The sequence below is a fragment of the Cynara cardunculus genome, assembly GCF_001531365.2.
Source record: "Cynara cardunculus var. scolymus isolate 2C chromosome LG 13, CcrdV1, whole genome shotgun sequence".
Taxonomy (NCBI): Eukaryota; Viridiplantae; Streptophyta; class Magnoliopsida; order Asterales; family Asteraceae; genus Cynara; species Cynara cardunculus.
In genome coordinates this window covers 9,658,721-9,682,341 of record NC_037540.1, presented here as the reverse complement: position 1 = coordinate 9,682,341, position 23,621 = coordinate 9,658,721, and the positions used below count along the sequence as shown (strand labels likewise).

Here is a 23,621-nt window from a genome sequence, read left to right as displayed (position 1 = left end):
TTGCAATATCTTTCCAATGGATCGTTTGTTTTAGTCCTAACATGCCTTTACACCATTTGCTTCCTTTTACAACTGATTTTTAGTAATTGATAATTAGCCAACCAACCAAAAGATTTCTTCGAATTCGCCATCTAAAATCAATTTTTAAAGAATGGACTTTTACTATCTCTGTGGAAACGATATTCGGTATTTTACTGTTACTACTTGTTACAAAATGATAGTAGATTAAGGTGTATACTTGTGTCAAGGTCTATTTTTGTGTTGAATTTTAAAAGTAGTAAAATATCCACAACTACCGGATAGAACTAGACATAACAAATGTTTGTCTGGTGTTTGGTACGACTAAAATTAGACATGACAGAACTAGACAAATTACCCCAAAAGTTATTTGATGATTTTATATATCATATAATAGCTATGATCAACACAAATAAAGTAGATAATTTAATTTATAAACATTTGTTACATAGTTTTTATACACATAAATACATACATATATAACAGTACCAAATTTGAATGAAAAATTTGATATAATTTATGGTAATTTGAAAAAAATCCACGTTCATATATAGGATACATTATGTTTTATTTGGTTTAGAATATCTTTATCAGTTGGCAAAGACATGATGAAGATTGTTGTAATAACAATGGTTGTGGAGGTAGAGACATTGGTGATTAATGAACGATGGTGGTGTGGAGGACGTGGAGATGGTAGACAGTGGTGATGATGGCGGTCGACAATGGTGGAGGAGGTAGTTGTGGAGGAGGTGGTGGTTATGATGGAGGTAGTCGACGATACTAGTGGTGTTGGAGATGGAAGGTGGTGGTCAGCGACCGACGGTGGTTGTGGAGAATATGAAGATGGTAGATAGCTGTAGTAGTAGTCAATGGTGATGGTCGAATTTGGTAATGGTAGCCAATGGTGGTGGTTATGTTGAGATGAGGTGGCTCATGGTGGTGGTCGACAAGCGACAATGGTTGTGGAGGTAGTGGAGGAGGTTGTGGAGGAGGTTGTGGTATTAGAGGAGAAGGTGGAGGTGGGCAAGGATAATAGTGGTGGCGGCGATGGATAGTGGTGGTCGGTGGGCGACGGTGGTTGTGGAGGTGATTAGTGGTCGATGCCTCGATGGTGTTGTAGTTGAGATTGTTGTAGTGGAGGAGTTGGAGGTGGCCGACGATGGCTACCGGTGGTGGCATTTGCTACTAACATGGTGACCACTAAAACAAATATCATATTAAAATTATATATCAAACGAGGATTAATTAGTAATATTTAAGATACTGTCTTATTCTTGTCCCATCTTAGAACAAGAAAAATCTTTTTTTTTTATTACACGTCATCCGAGTTCTTATTCCTATCCCATATCACTATCATTATTTTTTCAAAATAATACAAAACCATACTATAACAGTGACTGAGATAAAAAATAAAATAAAATATTAAAATTTAAATTATATCACTACTACATTGTACGAATACCCTTCTACTATTAAACATGAAATTGAGTTTTTTCCTTTCTATCCCGTGATTCCCGTCTCATATACCAAACTCATTGAAAAAAAGAAAGAAAAAAAAACTAATCTAACAAGAGTCATCTTTGAAGCCCAGCCTATCCCAAGGTCCAGGATCAGGCCCAAGTTTATTGACACAGCAAATGACAATTGTCAATGGCTGCTGCCACTGCTCATACACATCTCTATCCGTAGAGATACGACTTCCTCCAGAAGGAGTTACATAGCATCCTCTGTGTAGCGTTCCCCCATCTACCCCTACTATCAATGTATACTTACATCCTCTTGAATTTGTCAGTTCGTAGTGTTCTTTCCTTATATTTCAACTACTTCGTTGTTAACCTCAATGCTCATAATTCTGGGTTTTTTAGCCTTCAGGTGGATAATTCTCATATTGGAGCTCGATGGGTCCTCTTACGCTAGCTACTGACACGAAGAACGCATCAATGTCTTCATCAGGTAACATTAATTTCTCAAAATATCTTAATTTTAGTAAAAAAACCAGGCCGATAGTTTCCTTTAATCATTTTGAACTAATTTTGTGATTCATGGTGGGAGTGGAATACTATCTGTTGTGAAACGGAGTTCAATTTTGAATTCAGAATTCAGAATTCACCTCCGTCGCAGAAAAGGCATGGTTTGAATCGACAGATGGTTTAGGGTTAATTACTAGAAAAGGTAGCATTAGAAAAACTGTAACCAATCAAACAACCTTTCCAACTTGAGACAACTAAGTTCAGTCATTCTATTAGTTTTGTGATGGAATTCCATAGACGAAATTGTAGGACAAATTTGTAAGTTGACAGTATGCATGGATTAAATAAAAATAACTATAATTCGTTAATAGTGACGTCATGCTATATACTAAATCAAACCACTCAAAGCAGGGGTTGGGGATGTCATGTTATAAGTCTAGGGTTTAGAGTTTAGGTACTCTTACCACGGTTAGCGCTTACCGGATAAATTATTACATATAATGTCGTTTTGGTGGACTCAAATCTTACTCGGTAAGTAAACGATAGTGTTGAATTTTACCGATAAGCACTTACCAGGTAAGTGTTTATAGGTAAACGGCCCCTAAATGTTGATTTTTTTTGTAAAATCAGATTAGCCTTAGAATTCAATAAAAGTATTTCATTATTTAAAACAGGGATGAAGTAGGAGATTTGTGATCAAAGTCAATACTACTTGTATCTTTTTGGTAGTCTCTATTGGCCAAAAAGGAAAATTTAGCTTTATTTTGTCAGGAAGAAAACCATTGCAATCAAGTTGGGACATCCCGAAAGAACTTTTTTTGCATTTTTTAGCCCAGTGTAATATATCAAAACTTCCGCTTTAATGAAATCATCCTTTAAACCAATTTTAATGTAAATGGGTGACTTGTTTTGAACTAAAGAAAATTGGATATTGTATTCGGATGGTGCAAAACAATGCCATCAAGTTTACTGCTCACAATTTTGTGAAATCACAGTGACAAATGGATGTCATGTTATTACCTTCTGTAAGTTACATTTTCAGGGATATATGAAACCTTAGGGGCTGTTTGGTTGATGGGAATGAATTTTCATTCCCCCGTTTGATCTAGAATGAAAATTTGGGCTTGTCTGTGGGTGAATGAGTTCATTATATTATATAAAACCAAACAGTTTTTTATATTCAATGCCATTAATGACTGCTTAATACCTCTAACCAAACACCCCCTTAGTATAATAATGTGTTTACGAGTAATCAAACTTTATCATCCTCTATGAAGTATCATTTATTTATATACTAAGATCTTTTTCTTTAGACCAATCCACTTATTTCATTCAGGATTTTAAGGAGTTTATGTAACAAGGAAAGTAATTTTCTTGCGATTCGTATGAAATTGCACTATTTCAAAATTTCAATATAATAGCACGGTTCTATATAATATTCAAGAATTTAGAAGTGAGGTTAAGATTTAAATATATAGTGAAATGCAAGGTAATCCACTGAACTTGATTTTGGATTTTGTTGCAAGGTTAAGCAAGTTCATTTGAACTATTGTTGATTTTTGTACAAGTCACTTTACTTGTCACAAAGATATGAATATCTATATTGATTACCTCTCATCAAGTTCTTCAAGTTCAATTATCTATTTTTTGTTTTGTCTTGGTTAGCGCCATTTATTTCGTGGTTCTTGTTTGAGCAGGTGTGTGGTTTTGCAGATGTATCAAAGGGGAAAGCACAAAGGTTGCAGTTGATTCCGAAAAAGTCTTTTGCATCAGTCAGCATAGGGGAAGAAAAGCCATTTGATTTCTTGCGAACCTTATTTGGTATTGCTTAAATATTTCTTCTAATGTTATTTAGTTTTGTTGAACTTTTTCTTAAATTATTTTCAATTTTGTCAGTCAAACCATAGCTTATTAGCAAGTAGTTATTGCAAATTTTAGTCTCTGCATATTCAATCTGATCCATGAATCGTGCTTTCTTCTGTTATGGTAAATTGAAATTTCTAGTACCTAGCCTGCATTCCTTCCATTCCATTCCACATCATTTATCATCTTTCCAGACTTTGAAAGACTTATTACACATACTTCCAACAAAATTAATTGTTAATAAGCTAACAACTTTAAAGGTTTATATTTTCTAAATATATGTTTTATGGCTGGTAAAGCCATCAAAAGATTAAGGAAGAGGACGCGTGAAGTGGGTAATTATCCTTGTAAATACTTCATGAAAAGTTCTTGCTATGAGTTGAAAAGTATGTGTAAGTTTGTTGTTCTAATTATTCTTGTCATATTGCAGAGGGTTGTATAGCGGGAGGTACAGCTGGAGTTGTTGTTGAAACAGCTTTATACCCAATCGACACGATAAAGACAAGACTGCAGGTAGGGTCAACGTCCTGACTATGTTGTATAGAGTATTGCATCTTAACCAGGTGTGAAATGTTGGCTAGAGTCTACCTGCGAACGTTCTACTAAATTGTGGTGGCAGTTTCTTCAATATGACTGTTTTGAGTAACTTTCATACTTGATATTTGCATCTGCTCCATATAGCAAGTGGTTTTATACTTAAATAAGTGACATGTTTTTTGAAGCCTTAAATGTATTCAAATTATTCTTGTCAAGCCATGGCTTTTATTCCAAACCTTCCCCCCAATTTAAAAAACACGCTCCTTCGCCAATCTACACAGACAAATTAATCCATACAAACAACTTTATTCATATAGGACTTGATGGAAACCCAACCAAACAACTCCTTAGCTTTATTTTGTGTAATTGCATGCTAACATATCCAGAATGTAAAAGTTAACTTCGATCAACATTGTTTTTCACTGTAGGCAGCTCATGGTGGAGGAAAGATTGTCCTCCAGGGGCTATATTCTGGATTGGCTGGAAATCTTGTCGGTGTTTTACCGTAAGGATATCCTATTCTGGTGTCTTTCCACTCTGTTTTTGCAGCTCAAGATTGACTTTTAATTTTGATTCAAAGTTGAGATTGATAATAAGCTCCCTTCACTTGAATACAGGGGTACTAGCAAGATATGCATTAAACTCATCTTTTTAGACAGTTTATTTTATTTTTCTTATTGTTTTGGATGCTTATGTCTCTGTTCGTCGGTCAACACTATTCTATTTTATATATAGGGCTTCTGCCTTGTTTGTTGGCGTCTATGAACCTGCAAAACAGAAACTGTTGAAGATACTTCCTGACAATCTTAGTGCTGTTGCACATCTGGTAAGTCTTTTCCATCTACATTTCGTGAGATATAACAAATGAGGTGCCAACAAATGAACATAAGTGGAATTTGGAGATACCGAGTTACTGACACATATGCGTTCCACGAAGAGGTATCCTGGATGGAAATTTGAAAATAAGCCTTATTAACTGAATTTATTTTATTGGTTCTTAGGTTTATGATGCCTTTACATAAGCCTTTTTCTTTCTACTTCAAAAGTTTGTGAAATGTTTTGTAGACTGCAGGTGCAATTGGAGGAGTTGCCGCATCTCTTGTGCGTGTTCCAACAGAGGTACAAAGATTTTCTTGAACATTTCCGTATTTCATATACTGCTTTGCTAGGGTCCATGTACCTCCTTCAGCTTGTTTACTTTAATCTTTCACACAGGTTGTAAAGCAAAGAATGCAGACTCGTCAATTTGCTTCAGCTCCTGATGCTGTCCGACTTATTGTTTCCAAGGAGGGTTTTAAAGGCCTATATGCGGTATGAATCTTTGTTGGAAGCTTATGGGCATATGCACAATATATTTTTATAACTAAAGCTCTGTTGTACCTTTCTTGAATTGTATCATTAGACACTCCTTTGTCACATGAAAATTGCATTGTTTGACTATTTGTCAAATATCATTCAATGAAGACAAATAAAGAAAATTTTGTAGACCCAAATCAGTACCTTCACTTTATTTTAATGATGATACTGGATAGATAAACAACTTTAACTTGTAATCTTTCTGAAAAAGAAAATGTTGCAGTTTTCATGGGCCATCCCGAAAAGGAAAGGTTGCAATTTTAATGTATGGTGGAGCTGTTATCGATTTTGCATCCCTTGGTAACTGTTTGCAGCATATTTTCATGAGTTCTAACCTTCACACGCAAATGACTCTAGGGATATGGATCTTTTCTTCTACGAGATTTACCTTTTGACGCTATCCAGTTCTGTATATATGAGCAACTTCGGATTGGCTATAAGTTGGCTGTGAGTATTTCTGTCTTATGAAGCTCAAATGCATATTTACTATCCTTGATTTGCTTCATAGAATATGATGGTTTTTCTGATATTTATTGGAATCCATTCATTGTAAATCGGGGATTTGAAACATGTCAAGATTCTGAAATCAACTAGATTACTAAATTGTTATACATAATTGTACATTTTGTTGGATTGTCTTTTTTATAATGCTGTCACAATACTGTTTACATAGCAGTTTTAATAGCCTTTTTGTGTTATAGGATTATCTCCACTTGTTAAGATCAAACGAGAACCCCAAAAATGTTAAGAATCCTGAGGACCAATCTCATCCATCCCATCCACTTTCATCCAACGGCTTTAATTAACCTTCCATTTTTAATCCAGGAAGAGCACGGTGGTAGTTTTACCAGTCTCGATTATGTCCCACGATTTGCAACTCCTTAATTCTCTCTCATCCAGTTTTCTTTCTTAACCGCAAGGACCCTCCATTGCATCTTTCCACTTCTCTCAATCTAATGCTTTTTTACAGAATCCATCTCTTGTATCATGATAATCCAAATATGATTCTGCGCTATACGCAAAGTTTTGACTGCTTTTGAACTTCCACCAGGCACGTAGAGACCTCAATGATCCTGAGAATGCTGCAATTGGTGCTTTTGCTGGTAACTATATGCTTCACTTCTTTTTCCTCATGCTTATCAAGAGTGTCATGTTTTATCACAGCTCTTGCGATCAACCATTATATTTTCTCACAATCAACATCCTGTTATTATTTTATTTAATTATCTTAGAGAAGGAATTTCACATGTTTATATACGATTCGATCTTCATACATGTTGTAGCAATATCTTATGGCTTCGTGAGGGTTCACACTTTTAACTATGTGTGGAAAGACACTGAAGAAAACAGCTGACTTGACTATCACGTGCCACAATATGTAGTATATTTAAGAGAGAAAAGATGTGCAGAAGAACCCATCCGTGCCTGGTGTAGTGTGTGTTTGTGGGTGAATGAGTATGTAGTAATAAGAATTTCCCTACTAGATAAGACTGCTGGCCGGTCCACATTGTTTTGTGGGTTCATAAACAATAAAGCTATTAACTTCTCCTGCCATTATACTTGATTTTTTGACACAAACTTTTTGTTTTTGCAAAAATAACCAAACCAAATGTATCCAGTGGGAACTGATTAATCTAGCCAAGCCAAAAAGTATTATTTTTGGTCAATAAGAATGACACTTCCATCATACATATGATACACTCTTATTTGGAACTTGTAATCACATTGTTTCATAAATGTGTAAACTGTTTGTGAAATGTCTAAAATGCCCTGTATTAATATGACGGAATGCTGTGGTTGTAATGAATACAATGGGCAAATAGGTAACTTTCTTGAATAGGAAGTTGTCAAATACCGAAATCTTTTCACTTGAACTTAACTTTATTATTCAATTGCTCGTCCCGTTACAACAGTTATGTTTTCTGTTTTTCCGCAGGTGCCCTTACTGGAGCTATAACGACTCCCCTTGATGTAATAAAAACTAGGCTGATGATTCAGGGATCAGCAAACCAGTATAAAGGGATAGCTGATTGTGTTCAGACAATCTTGAGAGAAGAAGGACCTCCTGCCCTTTTGAAGGTATGTGATCCTTTCATCCTCTTGAAAACATTAAGAAAATCCATTCCCGCCTTTGAAATTGCAATAGTTTGACCTCTGCAAACGGATTTATAGAAGTATTTGACTAATAATTGAATGACTAAAGTACCCGTCAACATAATAATTCAGGAAGGGAAGTCTTTTAAACTACTCTGTCCCATAAAATTGTAACAATTTTTTATTATGTCATTCCATGAATATTGGACTTCATCCCCAAAAAATGTTCACAATTAAAAAGAGACACTTTTAGATATCTGTAATTACTGCATTTTTTAATCAACTATAATGACAATTTTACCCTTCATAATAGAGGAAGTAATAAAATTCTTCATCTTCTAATAAAGGGTAGAATTGGAAAGCACGTACTTACTTTTGAAAGTTGGATCTAGACAAACTAAATCTATTGTCTGTCATTACACAAAAATGGATGATACGTATTCGAGTCAAATGATTTAATTTTTATTTTTTCACCATCAAACCATATTATAGACTTCTCGTTGATGGACAAACATTGATCATGATAGACTTTTTTTCAAAAATGGTACCTGGTGAATGTTGTAGGGCATCGGGCCACGAGTGCTGTGGATAGGGATTGGAGGTTCGATCTTTTTTGGTGTCTTGGAGAGAACAAAGCGAATTCTTGCAGAACGACACCATCAAGGTTCTGAGGCCCCAAAGCAAGATTAGTTCTTATTCTTTGAGCTTTTATGTACCAGCAGCAGGCAGCAGGTCAGTAATAATATGCAAAATCTCATTACTTCCATACCGATCTGTAATAATTTGCCATTTTTGTTATTGTCTGCAATTTTCTTTAACAGAATGTATGTAGGATTGTTATTACAAGTCTTCTCTTTTATCAACACAAATGCTAAGATTTGAAACTACATTTTTAATTTTCGGAGTTACCAATCGTCCTCCTGCCCTTCAGATAAGCGTAAATGAAATTTGGGCACATTCTTTAGGATGATGAATACCGCTATTTTTAACATACCCAATCCCAACCATCCAAGACATAATTCGGCAAAGTCGTCGTGAAATCCGTCTTACCGAATAGCTTCTGAATCCACAACCCATACTTGTGAGGAAAATGTTGGGTATGAAAGCATAGAAAATGACATGTAAAAGAAAAGGGCAGATGCCACCGTCTCTAGAGTGCCTATAACAACAAGTGAGCGTGTTCTCGTTTGAACCCTTCCCTCTATATATATATGCCTGTTTTATTGACCTTCAAATATAAGGCAACATTTTGAACCTCCCAACTTTTTTAGTGTAGTGTCGGGTTTAAGGAAGGGTTCAAACGAGAACACCTTCATTTTACGCAAACGCGAGAATATTCTTTTACCATAAACAATCACATGTGATACTATTATTCCAATACATATGATACACATATGATACTAAATCAGAGACGTGGACGACTTGTCACGCGATCTAGGTTGTAGGCCAAGTCGCCTTTACACCACTAAGTCCCCTCACATGCACTATCGCATATGATAATTGTGTTATTAATGTGATACTATAATCTATCAAGACCATCATATGTGATACTAAATCATAGACGTAGATGACCTTTGGTGCGACCTAAGTTGTAAGGCACGACATCCATACACCACCAAGTCCCTTCAAGTGTATTATCACATGTGATAAAGATGTTCTCATGTTCTCCTAAAATGAAGGTGTTTTCGTTTGAACCTCCACACACACACATATACATACATACACACATATACATACATACATACACACATATACATACATATATATATATATATATATACATACATATATATATATATATACATACATATATATATATATATATATACATACATATATATATATATACATACATATATATACATATATATATATAATAGTTTAATATATTAATAAACTAGTATAATAACAAATATATATTATTTTATTATTAAACATATTTTAAATGTTTTTTAATGTGAGTTGGAGTTGGTTTTATCGTTGACAGACAGATCACTTGATTGGCTATTTGTCTCGATTTATATCTAGATGGATGTCTACGTATAAACACTCTACGGCATGTCATTGAAATATGCAATGCGAACAAAATGGGCTTCCCCTATCTATTGATTATGTTGTGTTTGTGTTAAAAATTCACTTGACCTCGAATGCTCGTTAGCAATATTCATTTGTTCCTCTTCATCGGAACGTTTACCACATGTTCTTCCTTGAAGTACTTGTCGATTTCCTTGATGCCTTCAAATACACAGTTTCCATAAACAATCGTGAATGGAAGTGCAGTTGTTCCTCCAACCGACTCTTAGGTCTGTGAAATCAAATTCATTAAAAATTTGTTACATCTCCAACATATTTTCTAAAATAAAAAAATAATAAAGATTTTGTTTTGTATTTTGCTCTAATAAATTCTCCACTTTGTTCTAAAATAAAGAAAACATCAAGTTCAAAGACTTGTCTTAGAACTTGATGTGGGAAGAAAGAAATGATTTTTTTATTCATTTTTACCACCGATAAGCTTGTGTTATTATTACTTTTTAAAAAGTTATTAAAAAAATGTATCGCAATGATAAAATTTATAAAATATTTTAATATTATAAGTAAGGGAAAAGTCCAGAAAAACCCAATAAGCTTTTTCATTTTGAATGATTAAATCTCTAACTTTTATGTAAATGAAAAAACCATTAACTTTCTCATCGAACTTTTTTGAATAAATAAACCATCAAAAATTTAAAAACTGGTTACTAATATCTTTTTTAACCTGAAAAAGCTATCTAAAACCCGACTAGAAAGGTTCTAAAGTTAAAAACAATTTATCATTCCCACTTCCCAAATCCTACTTCATTCAAACCTTTTCGCACAATGACATTCTCACATCGTTGTCCATTTCCCACACCTCCGGTTACAAGTAGTTTTTTATTTTTTGAATTAAAAGGATGTAAGTAACCAATTTTATGATTTTTATTTAAGAAATGTTCAGAGACGATAATTCAAAATGAAAATGTTCAATATTTTTTTTTCATTCAACAAAATAGCTCAAGACACTTAGTCATTCAAAATGAAAAGGTTCGTTAATTTTTTTAAATCACTCTATAAGTAATGTTGAAATCACTAACTTGAAGGTGAATAATTTTTTTTTGAGATTTCAAGTTCTTTATTTTAAATACATTATAAAGATACTCTGAAAAATTATGGATGAATAAAAATTGGTATATTCGACACTTTGTATTGATTTAGAAGGGAAAGGTGACAAAGGCAAAGGGCACCCACCATTTTAAAACTTGTTCAACACACACATCTACACGTTTGACACACTAAATGTACATTTCTTACAAAAGAATTACACCAACCAAACACAAATCAAATCGACAAAAATGAATCATCACAATGATTTTTTGCTCTATGGCCCATATCCGTGTTTTCCGCATGAGCGAATTCCGCCCCTTGTGCTCGAGAAAAGGTCAAAAACGAAAACCAGTGATGTATCAAAACTCCTTCAAATCTAATCAACTAACCTTCTTTTCTGTATAAGTTTTTTTTTGCCACTTCACACAACAAATTGAAGAGATCGATGATCACATTAGAGGAAGGTAGGCCCCACCGTGCCCTTTCCGCAGCACAAGTGGCCCACCATTATCGGGGACACGATCTAACGATTTCAAGCATCCGTTGATCACATCGCCGAAGCCTGTTGCGACTGTTGCCAACTGCAATCTCAGCCGTAGATCCCTTGTCCTCTTTAATAAACATCTAAATGATCTCTCCAGATACTTTGCCCACTCGGCAGGTAATCCGCCACCTGTCAGCCAAACGGAGAATTGGGACTGGTCCCCACGGGCCGCCACCTCAGCACGGTAGAATCGTGCTATTTCAGCAAGCATGGTGGGCTGGAGAGGGAGGACGGCTACGAACTCGGCTACAAACTGCTCGGTCAGCTCGGGTTTTAACATCTGATTCCAGAGGACCAAGGCCCACTCACCAGGCTGATTAAGGCCATATGCTTCAGCAACAATAAGGGCCTCTTGAAAACGGGATTGTTCGACGAGAGCTCGTCGGGCGTTGGTAGCCGATAAACTGAGCCACTGGAAATCGGGCATCCGTATCTGAAGGGAGACAAGAGATGCACTAGCACAAGCAGCACGGGTTTTGTTGCCGGCATCAATAGAGGAGTGAACTTCGGCTGCTTCAATAAAATATCGCATAGATTCTAAGAGGTCTTCCGTATGATCTTTGTTGTAACGAAGGAACCACATGTGATATGATTGCTCGGCTCGTGATTCCAGTAGGGAAGCTGTTTCATGCTTCATATCGAAGTGATTATACACCTGAAGTGGAAGTAAATACACATGATTTAATGGTTGTTCAGCTCAAATGTACTCCTTTCATCCCAAAATAAGTGTCCACATTTCTATTTCTATTTTAGTTTGGCCAAAAATAAGTGTCCACTTTCGAGAGTAAACGCGTACTTCATAATTTTACCCTTAATTATAAATAGGAAGAATTCATTAGGGCGAAACTGTCATTTTAGTTGATTACAAGTGTAATCATCACACATTTCCATGCCTTCTTTGTTGTGGACATTTATTTTGGTATGAAGGGAGCATTAAGATGTATTTCTATTTCCTCCCCCCCCCAAAATAAGTGTCTACTTTTAAAAGCACTGCCTACCTTTAAATTGTACCATTTATTATAAGAGATAAAATTATATACTAAAAAGTGTAATATTATACATTTATAAAACAGTTATGACTTTTTCATCATGGTCATTTAATTCGGTAAAATTACCATTTAGTTCGTTAAAAAGTGTAATAATCAAATTTCTAAAACTAGGTTTTTTCATTGTGGACATTTACTTTGGGGTGGAGGGAGTATTAAGATGTATTGAAGTTAACTATTTATTCATGGATAGATGACACACCATGGCAAATGCATCGAGATCATTTGGGTTGAATTGCTTCAGTGATGTTAGAACAGCCATACGGAATCCTCTGACCGCCTGAGCAGTGCCAGTGTGAGTGTCGGCAGCAGCTGAGTACTTCTGAAGAAGAAGTTCCAGCTGGCCATTTTCGATAAGAATTCCGAGTATGAAATTGAGGGCATGGAAATTTCCGACTCCGGTTATTAGGCGAGCCAAACATGGGAAATCGCCTTCAGAAACATACGCATCTACTCTGGTGGCTGCGAGGGCCACAAGAACATCAACACCATCGAGGCAAGCGGATGATTTGTAGAAGTGGTGTGATAGAATAAGAAGCTCGACCTGAAAAGAGTATGTAAATTGATATCAAAGTCCAGTGATAATGTCTTCTTTGCTGGAGAGGTTACATGAGCAGTTCAATTCATCATTTGTATATTATTAACATAGGGGAAGGTTCAAATAAGAACCGTAAATATTTTGAAAATCTGGGAACCAACTATTCATGCTTTACTCATAATGAATGACGCGATAGATATTCATAAACATACATTATATTCAGGGTTTTACATCATGAATAACACATGAAATAGTTGGTTTCCGGGTTCTCAAAATATTTTTGATTCTTATTTGACTTTCCCCTATTAACATATAAACAAATTAATCAAACGACTATTTCTACAGAAAAAAAACCATCCTACAAGAAGATAACAGTACCTCGCAGGCATGTGGTATTTCCTGTCCAGTAATCACTAAACGCATCAAAGCGTGACCAATTTCTGACTCTGATGGACAAAGCTCGGCCCACTTCAAGAAATCTGAAAATCTCCATAATAAAGGAGCAGGGCCTTCCTCCTTTTGAGAATCAATATATCCACCGCGATGTGCAGCTAATAAGCCCTGAAAACACAATAGAGAGCTTACGGGCCAATCTCGTCTAATTAAATCATACAAGAGAAAATTGACATCTACGATAAGAATAATAATAAACTCTCCATTTCCATCCTGTAAATTGCCACTTCATGTTTCTTACTCCCCCTATCCCAAAATAGATGTCCACAAAGAATTAGGCACACAGTTTTAGAAATATTAATGTTAAACTTTTTAATTAACTAAATGACAATTGTACGCCTAATAATAGAGGGAGTAATGAATTTCTCCATCTCATAATTAGGGTAGAATTGGAAAACAGACACCTACTTTTGAGAATGGACACTTATTTTGGGACAAACTAAAATAGAAATCTGGACATTTATTTTGGGGAGGGAGTAATTAGAGGTTATCCGGTTATACAACCTAGTATTTACCAATCTAGGAATCTCTCTCTCTCTCTCAAGAAGAAATCAACCTAACATATGCCAATCTCTTATTTTGTTTTGGACAAACAAGGTAAGAGGCATCAAATATCAAGAGATAAATCCTTCAGGAGACTAGTCCCTTGACTGACCATGCCATACCTCCCACATGGCCATCCATATACGAAATAACCGTCTTAGCAAAGGCATATTCTAACTCGAAATAGAAGGTGAAAAACATGACATGAATGTGCAAGTACATAACAGATGCACCTTTAAAAAAGATTCTGCAAGAATCTGAGCTATACTAGCAGCTGGCATGGGATGAGTTTGAATTAGGAGATATGCTTCCTTAAATGAATCTTGTGCTTTGAGAGAAAGCAGTTGTAGCAGTTCGATGGGATTTTTATCAAATGCCTCCGAAAATGAAAGACCCAACACATTTGCAGCTTTTACAACAGATATCAATCTTTTGCACAATCCACGCCCTCTACCATCTAAGAAGAAGGTCGTCAAACTCTCCAATACCTAAAATTGCACAATATCATTTGTCAATATTAATGTAAAAGTGAATCATATAATTGTATGTGCATGCATCACCAGTCAAACAGCCTAAAAACACACACAAAAAGGGGGAAAAGAAGGGTGAAATAGATAAAGATGAATTATGCACCCAAGCTGGCACTACGATGCATCACCATGAAGAGATAAATAGTGAATATTACATTAAAATACTGGTAACTAATTTAAGGATATCAAAGATAATTGACCAATCTATAACTTCACATACAAAATCCCAACCCCAAGAATGACATTAGCAAAAGAAGAGTTTTTTATACCTTAACCTCAGGTAATGAAAGACAGGAGCTTGAAATAAAAGTTAAGATATCTCCCAACCTCTAACCCCATGTTAAGACCCTCTAAAACTATATCCAGTAAATATGGACCTATTTTACATAACATTTCCAAATAGCTTCAGCATATCTCACTATTAATTCAGTTGCATGCACGCATGCATGAAAAGCAATCAAGTCTGTTTCAACTACAGAATGGTAATAATTTTCTGATATCTATTTACATGGGGAAAAACCTGTATCTAATAAGGTTAATAGCATTATCTCATTGACTAAGAGATAAGGATAAACACTAGGAAAAAAGATGAAAACAACAAACTACCAAGTACAAATTTTCGGAGAAAGTGAAAACTGTGAACAAGTACCTGCATTGGAACAATGAATTGATTATCAGTAGGCAGGTTGCGTGATTGAATTACAGAACGCACTTCATCATCTAACATGGAAATCGCTACTTTGTTGCTAGGAGTTGCAATCCCTGCAAGCTTCAGAGCTGCATCCACAAGAACGAATTCTGATGGACAATGAGATGGCGATAGCTTATGCTGGAGCTGCCTAGCAGCTGCTATTTGTCCAAACTCCAACAGAGAAAGAACAGCCCTCTCCAGCTCGGCAGGTCCAATGCTTTCTTCCCACCTCGAAAAAGATAAATCTATTCGAGAATTTTCTTCTGCTGACTTTAAGTCGCCTCTCAGATTATTAGGCAAAAAAGTATCTTCAGAATCGGCAGTTTTTTCAACATCAACAAAAGTCTTTCTCGATGGCACGAAGCCTTTGGCTCTACGTTTTGACTTTGTGCTTGCGGAGCTAGTGGAAGTGGCTGCATCTAAGACATGAGGGCCTTTGTGATGTGCCAAATGATGGTCCCTTGCATCATTGCGCTCATTCCTAGCCCTCATTGTGTTAATATGATTATCCATTTTTGATACAATACTTGCAGTATGGTCTACAATACTTGATCCCTTCCCATATCCAGCTTCCTTACTGGGACTGTTTAGGGTCAACTCCCCTTCACTCTTAACCTGAGCTTCTGATTCTACTGCGAGGAGCCATACTCTAGTTTCAAGCTCCCTCAGAAGATGCAATGGATACACTCTGGGACAATACAACAAAATATTAGAATGACAAACTAGAATATTGAGATTTAGTAAAATGTCCTTGTAAAATGAATACATACGGAGCAGACTGAGTTATCATTCCACTCAACCACTGGAGAGAAAGAAGCAACAATTCATGCAGTTCCTTTGGTGGAAGATCTTTGTCCACAGCTTCTGCATGTTTCAGGAAGAATAATCCAGCCTACAAGCCAAAAGACACCAGAATTTGGTATAAACTAAAATGTGTTACCCACTAAAAGATATTGTATACAGACGTTAACAAACATCTAATGTAACAGTTTAACGTTCAGGCTTTGAACAAAAATACCTGTAATGGAGGAAAAGAATATCTGAGAAAAAGCATCTGGCAGTGGCCCCATAAAGCAACCCTCTCTTCTGGGACATCCCAAAGAAACTCTTTCCACTCTGCCACCATTGATTCAGCCTATAGAATAGAATTTGGCTTCAAATAATAAAAGATGCAAAAAGTTTCATCGCACATCATATTATATCCTGACAGATAAGCAACCTAGACGACGTGGATGTATCAAGTTAGATCCAGAAAGGTATATAGAAGATGTACCAAGTCTAAGACCCTATTTTATATGGCGGAAAACACTGTCAAAATGCTTCTGTGTTTGATAGTAATACTAGCATCACAAACATAGTCATAGTTATCTACCTCTGCAGAAGCTACGAGTCACATAATTACATCTCTTATGATAGTTATCTAGAGTATTACCCATCATTTTCAATGACCTTGTCGTCTTTTTTGAGTCTCAGTCATGTTTGACCTTGTGTTGCACTGCAATGAACCCTTTTCTGTTCCCCATCTAGCTAAATTTCCACCCAAGTACGAACTTTTAATTTGATCATGTATTTCTAATAAGGACATCCGAGTAGAACAACAAACTAAAGGTTGATCTTATATTCAATACTGGAAATAATTTACCAGAGTTCACAGCTTCCATGTAACCATTTACAAGACATATGAAAAGGTGAAAGCTTTCATGTCACCCACCACTGTACTTTGGTGAAGTCATTAACACTCAGATATCCTAATTTGTGCCTATATTAATGAACACACTTTATGTGCGGACAGGAAGAGTATTCTTCTGGTAACATCATGATTGGACCTCAGTAAGACAAACACTTAAGCTGGTGGATATAGACCAAACAATCACATGAAGATTTATCACATTAAGCCAGGTTAAAATGAAATCAATATAGAGCTGCATCTCGTCCATCATCAGATACAGTGCCAGATAGGATTTATAACACACAGGACAGCAGAAGCACATGAAAACATTTTTAACTGCTGCAAGACCAGATCTAAAAGATCAATATGGTAGATAGGGCCCAACGTATACATCAACCCTCGACTAGAGTGTATGCCAAGCTAGAATTAAGTTTCTATTAAATTTTATAGCCAAATATGTCTTTTCGTCCTTCTATGGCCTTTCCCTCTTTAAAATATGCAGGTAACTAGATAGGTACAAGTGAGATATCATTATAGTAGCACAAGAAATTCTAAATGTGCAAGAATTCAACAGATAGTAGGTCTCATTTTATGACACAAGCCTGAATCTCAGATCAGAAAGCAAATTACTCATATAACACTATTTGCAAATGGATCCTGCACTAGGAATATCTACTGTAAATGCACCGGGGAGAAGTTCTGTAGGCAGGACAGGACCTCCTGTTAAAGCATGAGATACAATTGCATATCTTATAATTGGACCATATTGAAAACCATGAGTAACAAGTCCAACCTGAAGCACTTGTGACATAACCAGGTTGGAAGTTAGTCCTTGATCACAATATTATAGAACAGAACACTGAGGCTGGATTCAAAATGGCGTGAACAATACCTGTGTTTCTGTCACATGGTGTACAGCTGACTTCCAAGGCCCACCACTAGCCTCCAACTGCTTGGTCCAATTGCGTGCCTGTTCCCAGTGTCCATTTGTTTCTAAGGCAGTTAAAAGGGAAGCATCATCCAATGATTCATTCCCTAGATGTAGAACATCATCTTTGCGTAAAAGAGGCTCGGCTAGATTGATCTTCCAATACAGTCTCCGGTAGTGTGACATGGCAGATCCCCCATCACCAAAATCAGTGGCGGATAATAGTTGCAATAAGCATCTTTTTTCATAAGGTGATGGACAAGTCATAAGCATTGCGTCAGAAGCTTTCTCAGCAATGGAACTTACCCATGAAGTCCCATTGGATCCATCTCTACCTGAAGTTGTTTGTACATTGGGATGTTCTTCCTTGATTCTGGCAGAAAAAGATCCCAGATGAGCAGAAGCTTCTGATAGACGCATCTGAGAGAAGGCCTGGAAACCAGAGATAGTTAAATCTTCTAGAAGAAAAATTAGAGAAAAAAGGTTGCACAACATGCAATTTACTGAGTGATAACTAAATATCAAAGGGCAAAGTTAATACAGTGAAGCCAGGCTGAAAAATATATTCTCAGACTTGGATTCACTTGGCTCGCATCTGAACATCTCATCCACATCACAAATGATATTATTTTGAAGGTGTTGCATAAACTGAAGAAAACAAAAATGAAGGGAATGAATTATAACTCATTCAAACAAAGTCGTCCGGTTTCAGCCTGCCCAATTGCTTCAGAAGCACGGATACACACACACATGTAGACACACAATGAGAGAATTACACACAACAATATTAAGTATTCATAAACATCTGCAAACAAAAGACAAGGTTCTATTTAGTATCTCATATCCTTGTTTTCTTCACAAAATGTTTGTACTCTAGGTTCTATCCCTAGTTTCCTTCTACCTATAATCGTAGAATGACAGCAGTTAGCTACTTCTCGATATGTAAATATCACCATTTCCAGAAATCCTTACAGATAATGATGCAGTGTCCTTCAATGGAAAGAGGACACTTTCTTTTTTCAGTAATTCGTTGAATACAAGCGACTGAAAAGAGATGGCAATAAATGTCAAAAAGTAAAGTGTGATTGAAATATAAACCTCTGTAGCCCTGTATGTTAGAAGCATAGTGGTAGCAAAAGAAAGAGAGGCCAACCTAGCATACTTGATGTGCACTTTTTAGAAAAACTAATGCCAATCTCACATGTATGTGCACAAAGAGGGAAGATATATATATATATATATAGGTTACAGTTTTGTCAAATACCTGAAGAGCGCGGATGAAGGGCAATAGAGAACATGAAGGAAGGAACATTTCAAAAGCTCTTAGCAAAGGAAGAAACAGACGCTGCTCACAAAGCACTGCAACCATTTTCGATAAGGAATCAAATACTTTATCGGATTCAGTTGAAACTTTGTTCTCATCAGCCATTTCTTTGCTTTCCCCTCTGGAAATAATTCCTTGATCAATGAATATGCTGGTGCTACTGGAAGCAGTAGATACATCAGATCCCTTGGAAGTTAAGGTATCAACCAGTACAGACTCCATAAGCCGCCTACGTTTGGGATTCCTGCGGTTGTAGTGAAGTGTTTCGGCTCTAGCAGTCACCGGCAAAAAATTGTTAGTCTCCACAGCTGCTGCAACATTACTAGATATTTGAGAAGCAATGTCGTTGACCTTGATGGATGATGTTTCCCTGAGAAGGAAAACCGCCAATATGTATATTTATCAAGACATACACAACCAAGGTAAGCAAAAGTTTTCATACAACTGCATAAACAACATACAAATTTCAGAACAATGTCCTATATGGAAGGAAAAAAGTGTAATCAAAACATAAATTTACCTATAAGACATATTTTAGCAACGTTAATGAAAAACGCATTAAACTAAGAAACCATATATTCCATAACAGAAATGGTAATGCAAGGTCCTTATGAAATTCAAAAGAAGCTATCAGGACGAGGAAGGAGATGACAATGCATCCCAATGCTAGAAAATGATGTGGTTGGAGAAGGTGGAGTGAGTAGACGTCAAAATAAAACACTTGGTGGACTCACACAAAACAAACGGCTATCAAGGAGGATGGACGTCATAGAAGTCAAGAATACATAGAGAAGTGTAAGAATAAAAGAGCCAAGAGTAAATCTGGAAAGCAGCAAAGAGAAGGTAGATGTAAGGCATATGAGGAGCTGTGCTATAAACTAGGAGAAAAAAGAGGAAATGATGAATACAAGTTTGCTAACAAGGAAAACTAAGGACATATCAAGTGTGTCAAGGATGAGGACCAAACACTTTTACTTGAACATGATGAAGTTAAAGAACAGTGAAGGGGTTATCTTGATAAGTAATTAACAAAAATGGGGTGCTGAATGTAGGCGAACTCAAAGCTTCTGATAATATTAGAAGGTACTGCCCACATGCATACCTATATGTATGTGTATGATTATTCTTAATGCTTGGACTGATATTGTGGTATTCATGTGTTGCTATGCGGCCCATCTTTCTCATAGGAATTAGGATCTTGATGGTGGAACTCATGAGTTGCGATGTGGTCCATCTTTATCGTAGGATCTTTGTAAGTAGAATCATAGATCTTTGTAAGTAGAATCATAGTTTTGGAGGTGAAGGAAACGTCAACCAGAATGAAAGTTGCTAAAGCTCTAGTGCCCAACACTACCCTTATGAAGGTTGAGAGAAGTCCTGGAAAGGTTGTCGTAGTATGCCTCACTTGACTATTTAATTGTATCTTTAGGACAAACACAAAGTCATGTAAATGGAGGAACACCTCCTTAGCCACAACCTACAAGAATTAATGAGATACTTAAACCTATGTGTCATTGCAAAAACATAAAAGCTGATCATGTTGAGCATAGGCTAAGAGTTGAAACTAAGGTCTCAAAATATTAATCTGGTTATGTCATGGAGATGAAAGATAGAGGCTATTTTCTATATGCATAAAGGGTCCATTGATCTATTCAAGACATATCTTAGGTTGCAAGAGATGTTTTATAGGATTCTGCTAAAATGTGCTATGATTTACAAGCTAAATGTTAGGTCATGAACGGACGGCATTACACAAGATGAGTCTAGCATGGAGTTAAATGTTGTGCAGGTAGATGTGTAGTTTGATGCAGATTGGTCCAGCATGATACGAGGAGAGATGCTTTCTGTAAGATTCATATAAATAGCATCTCTAATAATGCAAGTGACAATGATGGATTGAAACTTCCTGGAGGATCCACTTTTAGTTATTTAACGTAAATGGTTCCTCAATAGTAAAACCTGAATGCCCTCAGTGTGTTGGAATGTAGGCTTCGGCCTACTAAGTTAGACAAAAGGGAGGAGGCATAAAGTAAGGAGCCGGCCCTAGTCTCTACCCTAGTTTCCTTGATTAGGAGATAACCCTAATTATGTTTGTCTATATATATTAATCTCATTGTACTTGTAAACGTTGTAGCACCTAAATAAAGAAAACCCTAGTTGCCCCCGTGGACTAGCACGATCAATATGATCGTGTGAACCACGTAAATTCTTGTGTTCTTCTCTTGTTCTTTTGGGTTGTGCGTATTGCGTGTGTAACGTTTGTCCTAACACAGTGTACTACTGTTCATAAACAACCAAAGATTCAATGTCATCTATGTTCTCTCCAAACAAGGGAAAGCACGAGATACACGTTAACCCGACTCAATATTCGCGCTAATTTAAATACCACAGACAGGACTTGATAAAGGAAATAAACAGATGGTACCAACATCACCTGACCTGAAGCCTTATTTTAACATAGTTTTTGGTCCACAAAAAGGAATCGGCCAACAGAGATGAAACAGGAACTGATTTAAGAAAGAACAAGTAACTCCAAGATCTCAGGAGGCATGAGAAATTTAAATCAGTATGTAGGAGGCATCAAAAAGGCATACAAGATAAGAGCATGAAACCATTAATTTCCCATTTATTCGAATCCCTAAACACAAAAAAATGAATATGGGAAATTCTATGTATGGTGTGTTGGTAGATGTTTTTGCTAAAATACTGGTATAAAAAGATAATAAGAGGGTGGGATCATAAGTACAAAATTTGCTAACCTGACTACACCAAGATAAAATATAAAAAGGACTCACTAAATGGTGCATGCAAATGAAGCATTCCAGCTAAAACCTAACATTTTAGCTACAGCTACTTACAAGTTGAGACTTGATCTACACCAGAGAACATAAGAAATGGCCTGACCTCAAAAACAGACAAGGCATCAACGCAGTTGGATATCACACACACCATGGTCTACAGTGACGCAGAGGGAAAGTGCGAAAAGGTCAAGAAACGTCGCAACCCTAACGACAACGAGCTTACAAACGTAAACTCAGAAATTTATGAGAAACTCTCAAAAAGAAAACTTTATTAATAATTCAAAGCATAACAAATAAAAAAATATTTAGAGTTCCTAAATAGGGGCTAAAAAGTAACCTAATTGTATTAGAAAAATAAAAGGTAAAGTAATTATCTAAAGAAAATGACTGAAAAATGAATAAATAGATAATGTGAAAAAAATCAAGAGAGGACCACGTGGACACGGCAAAGCCAAGCTGGACAGGGGCGACCTAGCGTGCGGCGTAAGGCGTGGGAAAACGAACAGTGAGTCCCACAGGTTGTTGGGCGGCTTTAGCCGTGGGAAGAGCCGCACAAGAGTCTATGCTACGCTCCAGTGATGCGGGGGACCCACCAATTGACTTAGGTCGAGGTGGTCGCACCAGGCACTGTTTGCCTCGTGGCCATCTATACACCGATCGATTATTTCCTCGAACTTGGTGGCCATCTCCTCTTGTTGGAGAAGCAATTGTCTAGCTAACATTTCTGGGTGTGTGCACGTTCACTAGTTCATCTTGTTTTTGGAGATCCCATGTAGGAGGGAATCAAATGTTAAGTGTTCTTTGATTGTGGAAGGTGTTTTCACTTCAGTTTTGGTATTTAGAAGAATTAAGTTGTTAACCTCGGAGATTTACCAATGCATTTTCAGGGTTGTGGCAACAGGTTTAAGGGTGTATGCAAACACCTTCTAAAGCATACTCAAATATTTACGTAATTTTTTATAAAAAAAGAACAAAGTTAAACTAAACTATACAAGTGTAGACTCACGTCCACTTTCACAAGCCAAGTAAAAGAGAGTTGTAACATGTTGCAACCCAGCATAAACTGATCTGCAACTGTACCTCTTTACGTCAATCCATAGCTTACATCGACTAATTTGGGACAAAAGGCTTATTAAGTGGCTGTTTAACGCTAACTGGGCAAGAGTAACCACCCTCGCTTACCTTAACGAGTAAGATTCTCGGTCATCAAAATGGCAAAGTAAGATTGTTCGTAAGCGTGACTTACCCAGTAAGCGCTAACTAGGTAAGAGTCACAACCCTCACTTAAAGCTTCTCGGTCCTTGCCATGCCTCTTACCGGGTAAGATTCTTGGTCCTTGCCATGCTCACCCGGTAAGGTAAGAGATCCGGTAAGCGCTTATCTAGTTAGTGTTTGGTAAACGTCCCCTAAGCTATGCTGTTAATATCGCGATATATCGTCGATATATCGGCGATATATCGGATATCGCTCCTAGGAAAAAAATCGGACCATAAATATCGGTCAAAATATCGGGGCCGATATTATCGGCGATATTTAGCGATTTTTTAGCGATTTTTAGCGATATTTGAGGTAAAAATCGGACCGATATACCGATAT

General features: G+C 36.6%; 2 protein-coding genes across 10 annotated transcripts in view; one reads left to right on the top strand and one right to left on the bottom strand.

Annotated features, from left to right (window-relative positions):
* The first annotated feature begins 1,687 nt into the window (after nucleotides 1-1,687).
* LOC112525226 (S-adenosylmethionine carrier 1, chloroplastic/mitochondrial) lies at nucleotides 1,688-8,743 on the top strand. Of its 4 annotated transcripts, none has more exons than XM_025135255.1 (12): nucleotides 1,688-1,781; nucleotides 1,884-1,971; nucleotides 3,702-3,809; nucleotides 4,282-4,364; nucleotides 4,817-4,893; nucleotides 5,124-5,214; nucleotides 5,454-5,507; nucleotides 5,604-5,699; nucleotides 6,102-6,191; nucleotides 6,796-6,847; nucleotides 7,681-7,823; nucleotides 8,403-8,743. In XM_025135255.1, the coding sequence occupies exons 2-12, from the start codon at nucleotides 1,917-1,919 to the stop codon at nucleotides 8,526-8,528; spliced, it is 975 nt and encodes a 324-aa protein (XP_024991023.1). In that variant the 5' UTR covers nucleotides 1,688-1,781; nucleotides 1,884-1,916; the 3' UTR covers nucleotides 8,529-8,743. The 4 variants fall into 4 exon arrangements, with proteins under 4 accessions (XP_024991023.1, XP_024991026.1, XP_024991025.1 ...); XM_025135258.1 differs by having other exon boundaries at nucleotides 1,717-1,781; nucleotides 1,891-1,971; XM_025135257.1 differs by having other exon boundaries at nucleotides 1,721-1,805; nucleotides 1,891-1,971.
* Nucleotides 8,744-11,036: 2,293 nt separating this feature from the next.
* LOC112524555 overlaps nucleotides 11,037-23,621 on the bottom strand; it is a 37,717-nt gene continuing 25,132 nt past the window's right edge. For all 6 annotated transcript variants that reach the window (XM_025134419.1, XM_025134420.1, XM_025134423.1 and 3 more), the window contains 9 exons: nucleotides 19,165-19,594; nucleotides 17,865-18,332; nucleotides 16,322-16,438; nucleotides 16,074-16,195; nucleotides 15,262-15,991; nucleotides 14,316-14,570; nucleotides 13,465-13,647; nucleotides 12,751-13,092; nucleotides 11,037-12,157 (listed from right to left, as the gene is read on the bottom strand). In XM_025134419.1, coding sequence (XP_024990187.1) covers nucleotides 11,408-12,157; nucleotides 12,751-13,092; nucleotides 13,465-13,647; nucleotides 14,316-14,570; nucleotides 15,262-15,991; nucleotides 16,074-16,195; nucleotides 16,322-16,438; nucleotides 17,865-18,332; nucleotides 19,165-19,594 — 3,397 coding nt within the window. In that variant the 3' untranslated portion in view covers nucleotides 11,037-11,407. The remainder of the gene's footprint in view (nucleotides 12,158-12,750; nucleotides 13,093-13,464; nucleotides 13,648-14,315; nucleotides 14,571-15,261; nucleotides 15,992-16,073; nucleotides 16,196-16,321; nucleotides 16,439-17,864; nucleotides 18,333-19,164; nucleotides 19,595-23,621) is intronic.

Coding starts and splice junctions, on each gene's coding strand:
- LOC112525226 (XM_025135255.1), top strand. CDS start 1,917: ATGGGTCCTCTTACGCTAGCTACTGACACGAAGAACGCATCAATGTCT. Junction 4,365..4,816: donor CGATAAAGACAAGACTGCAG/GTAGGGTCAACG, acceptor TTTTCACTGTAG/GCAGCTCATGGTGGAGGAAA. Junction 5,700..6,101: donor GTTTTAAAGGCCTATATGCG/GTATGAATCTTT, acceptor AAATGACTCTAG/GGATATGGATCTTTTCTTCT.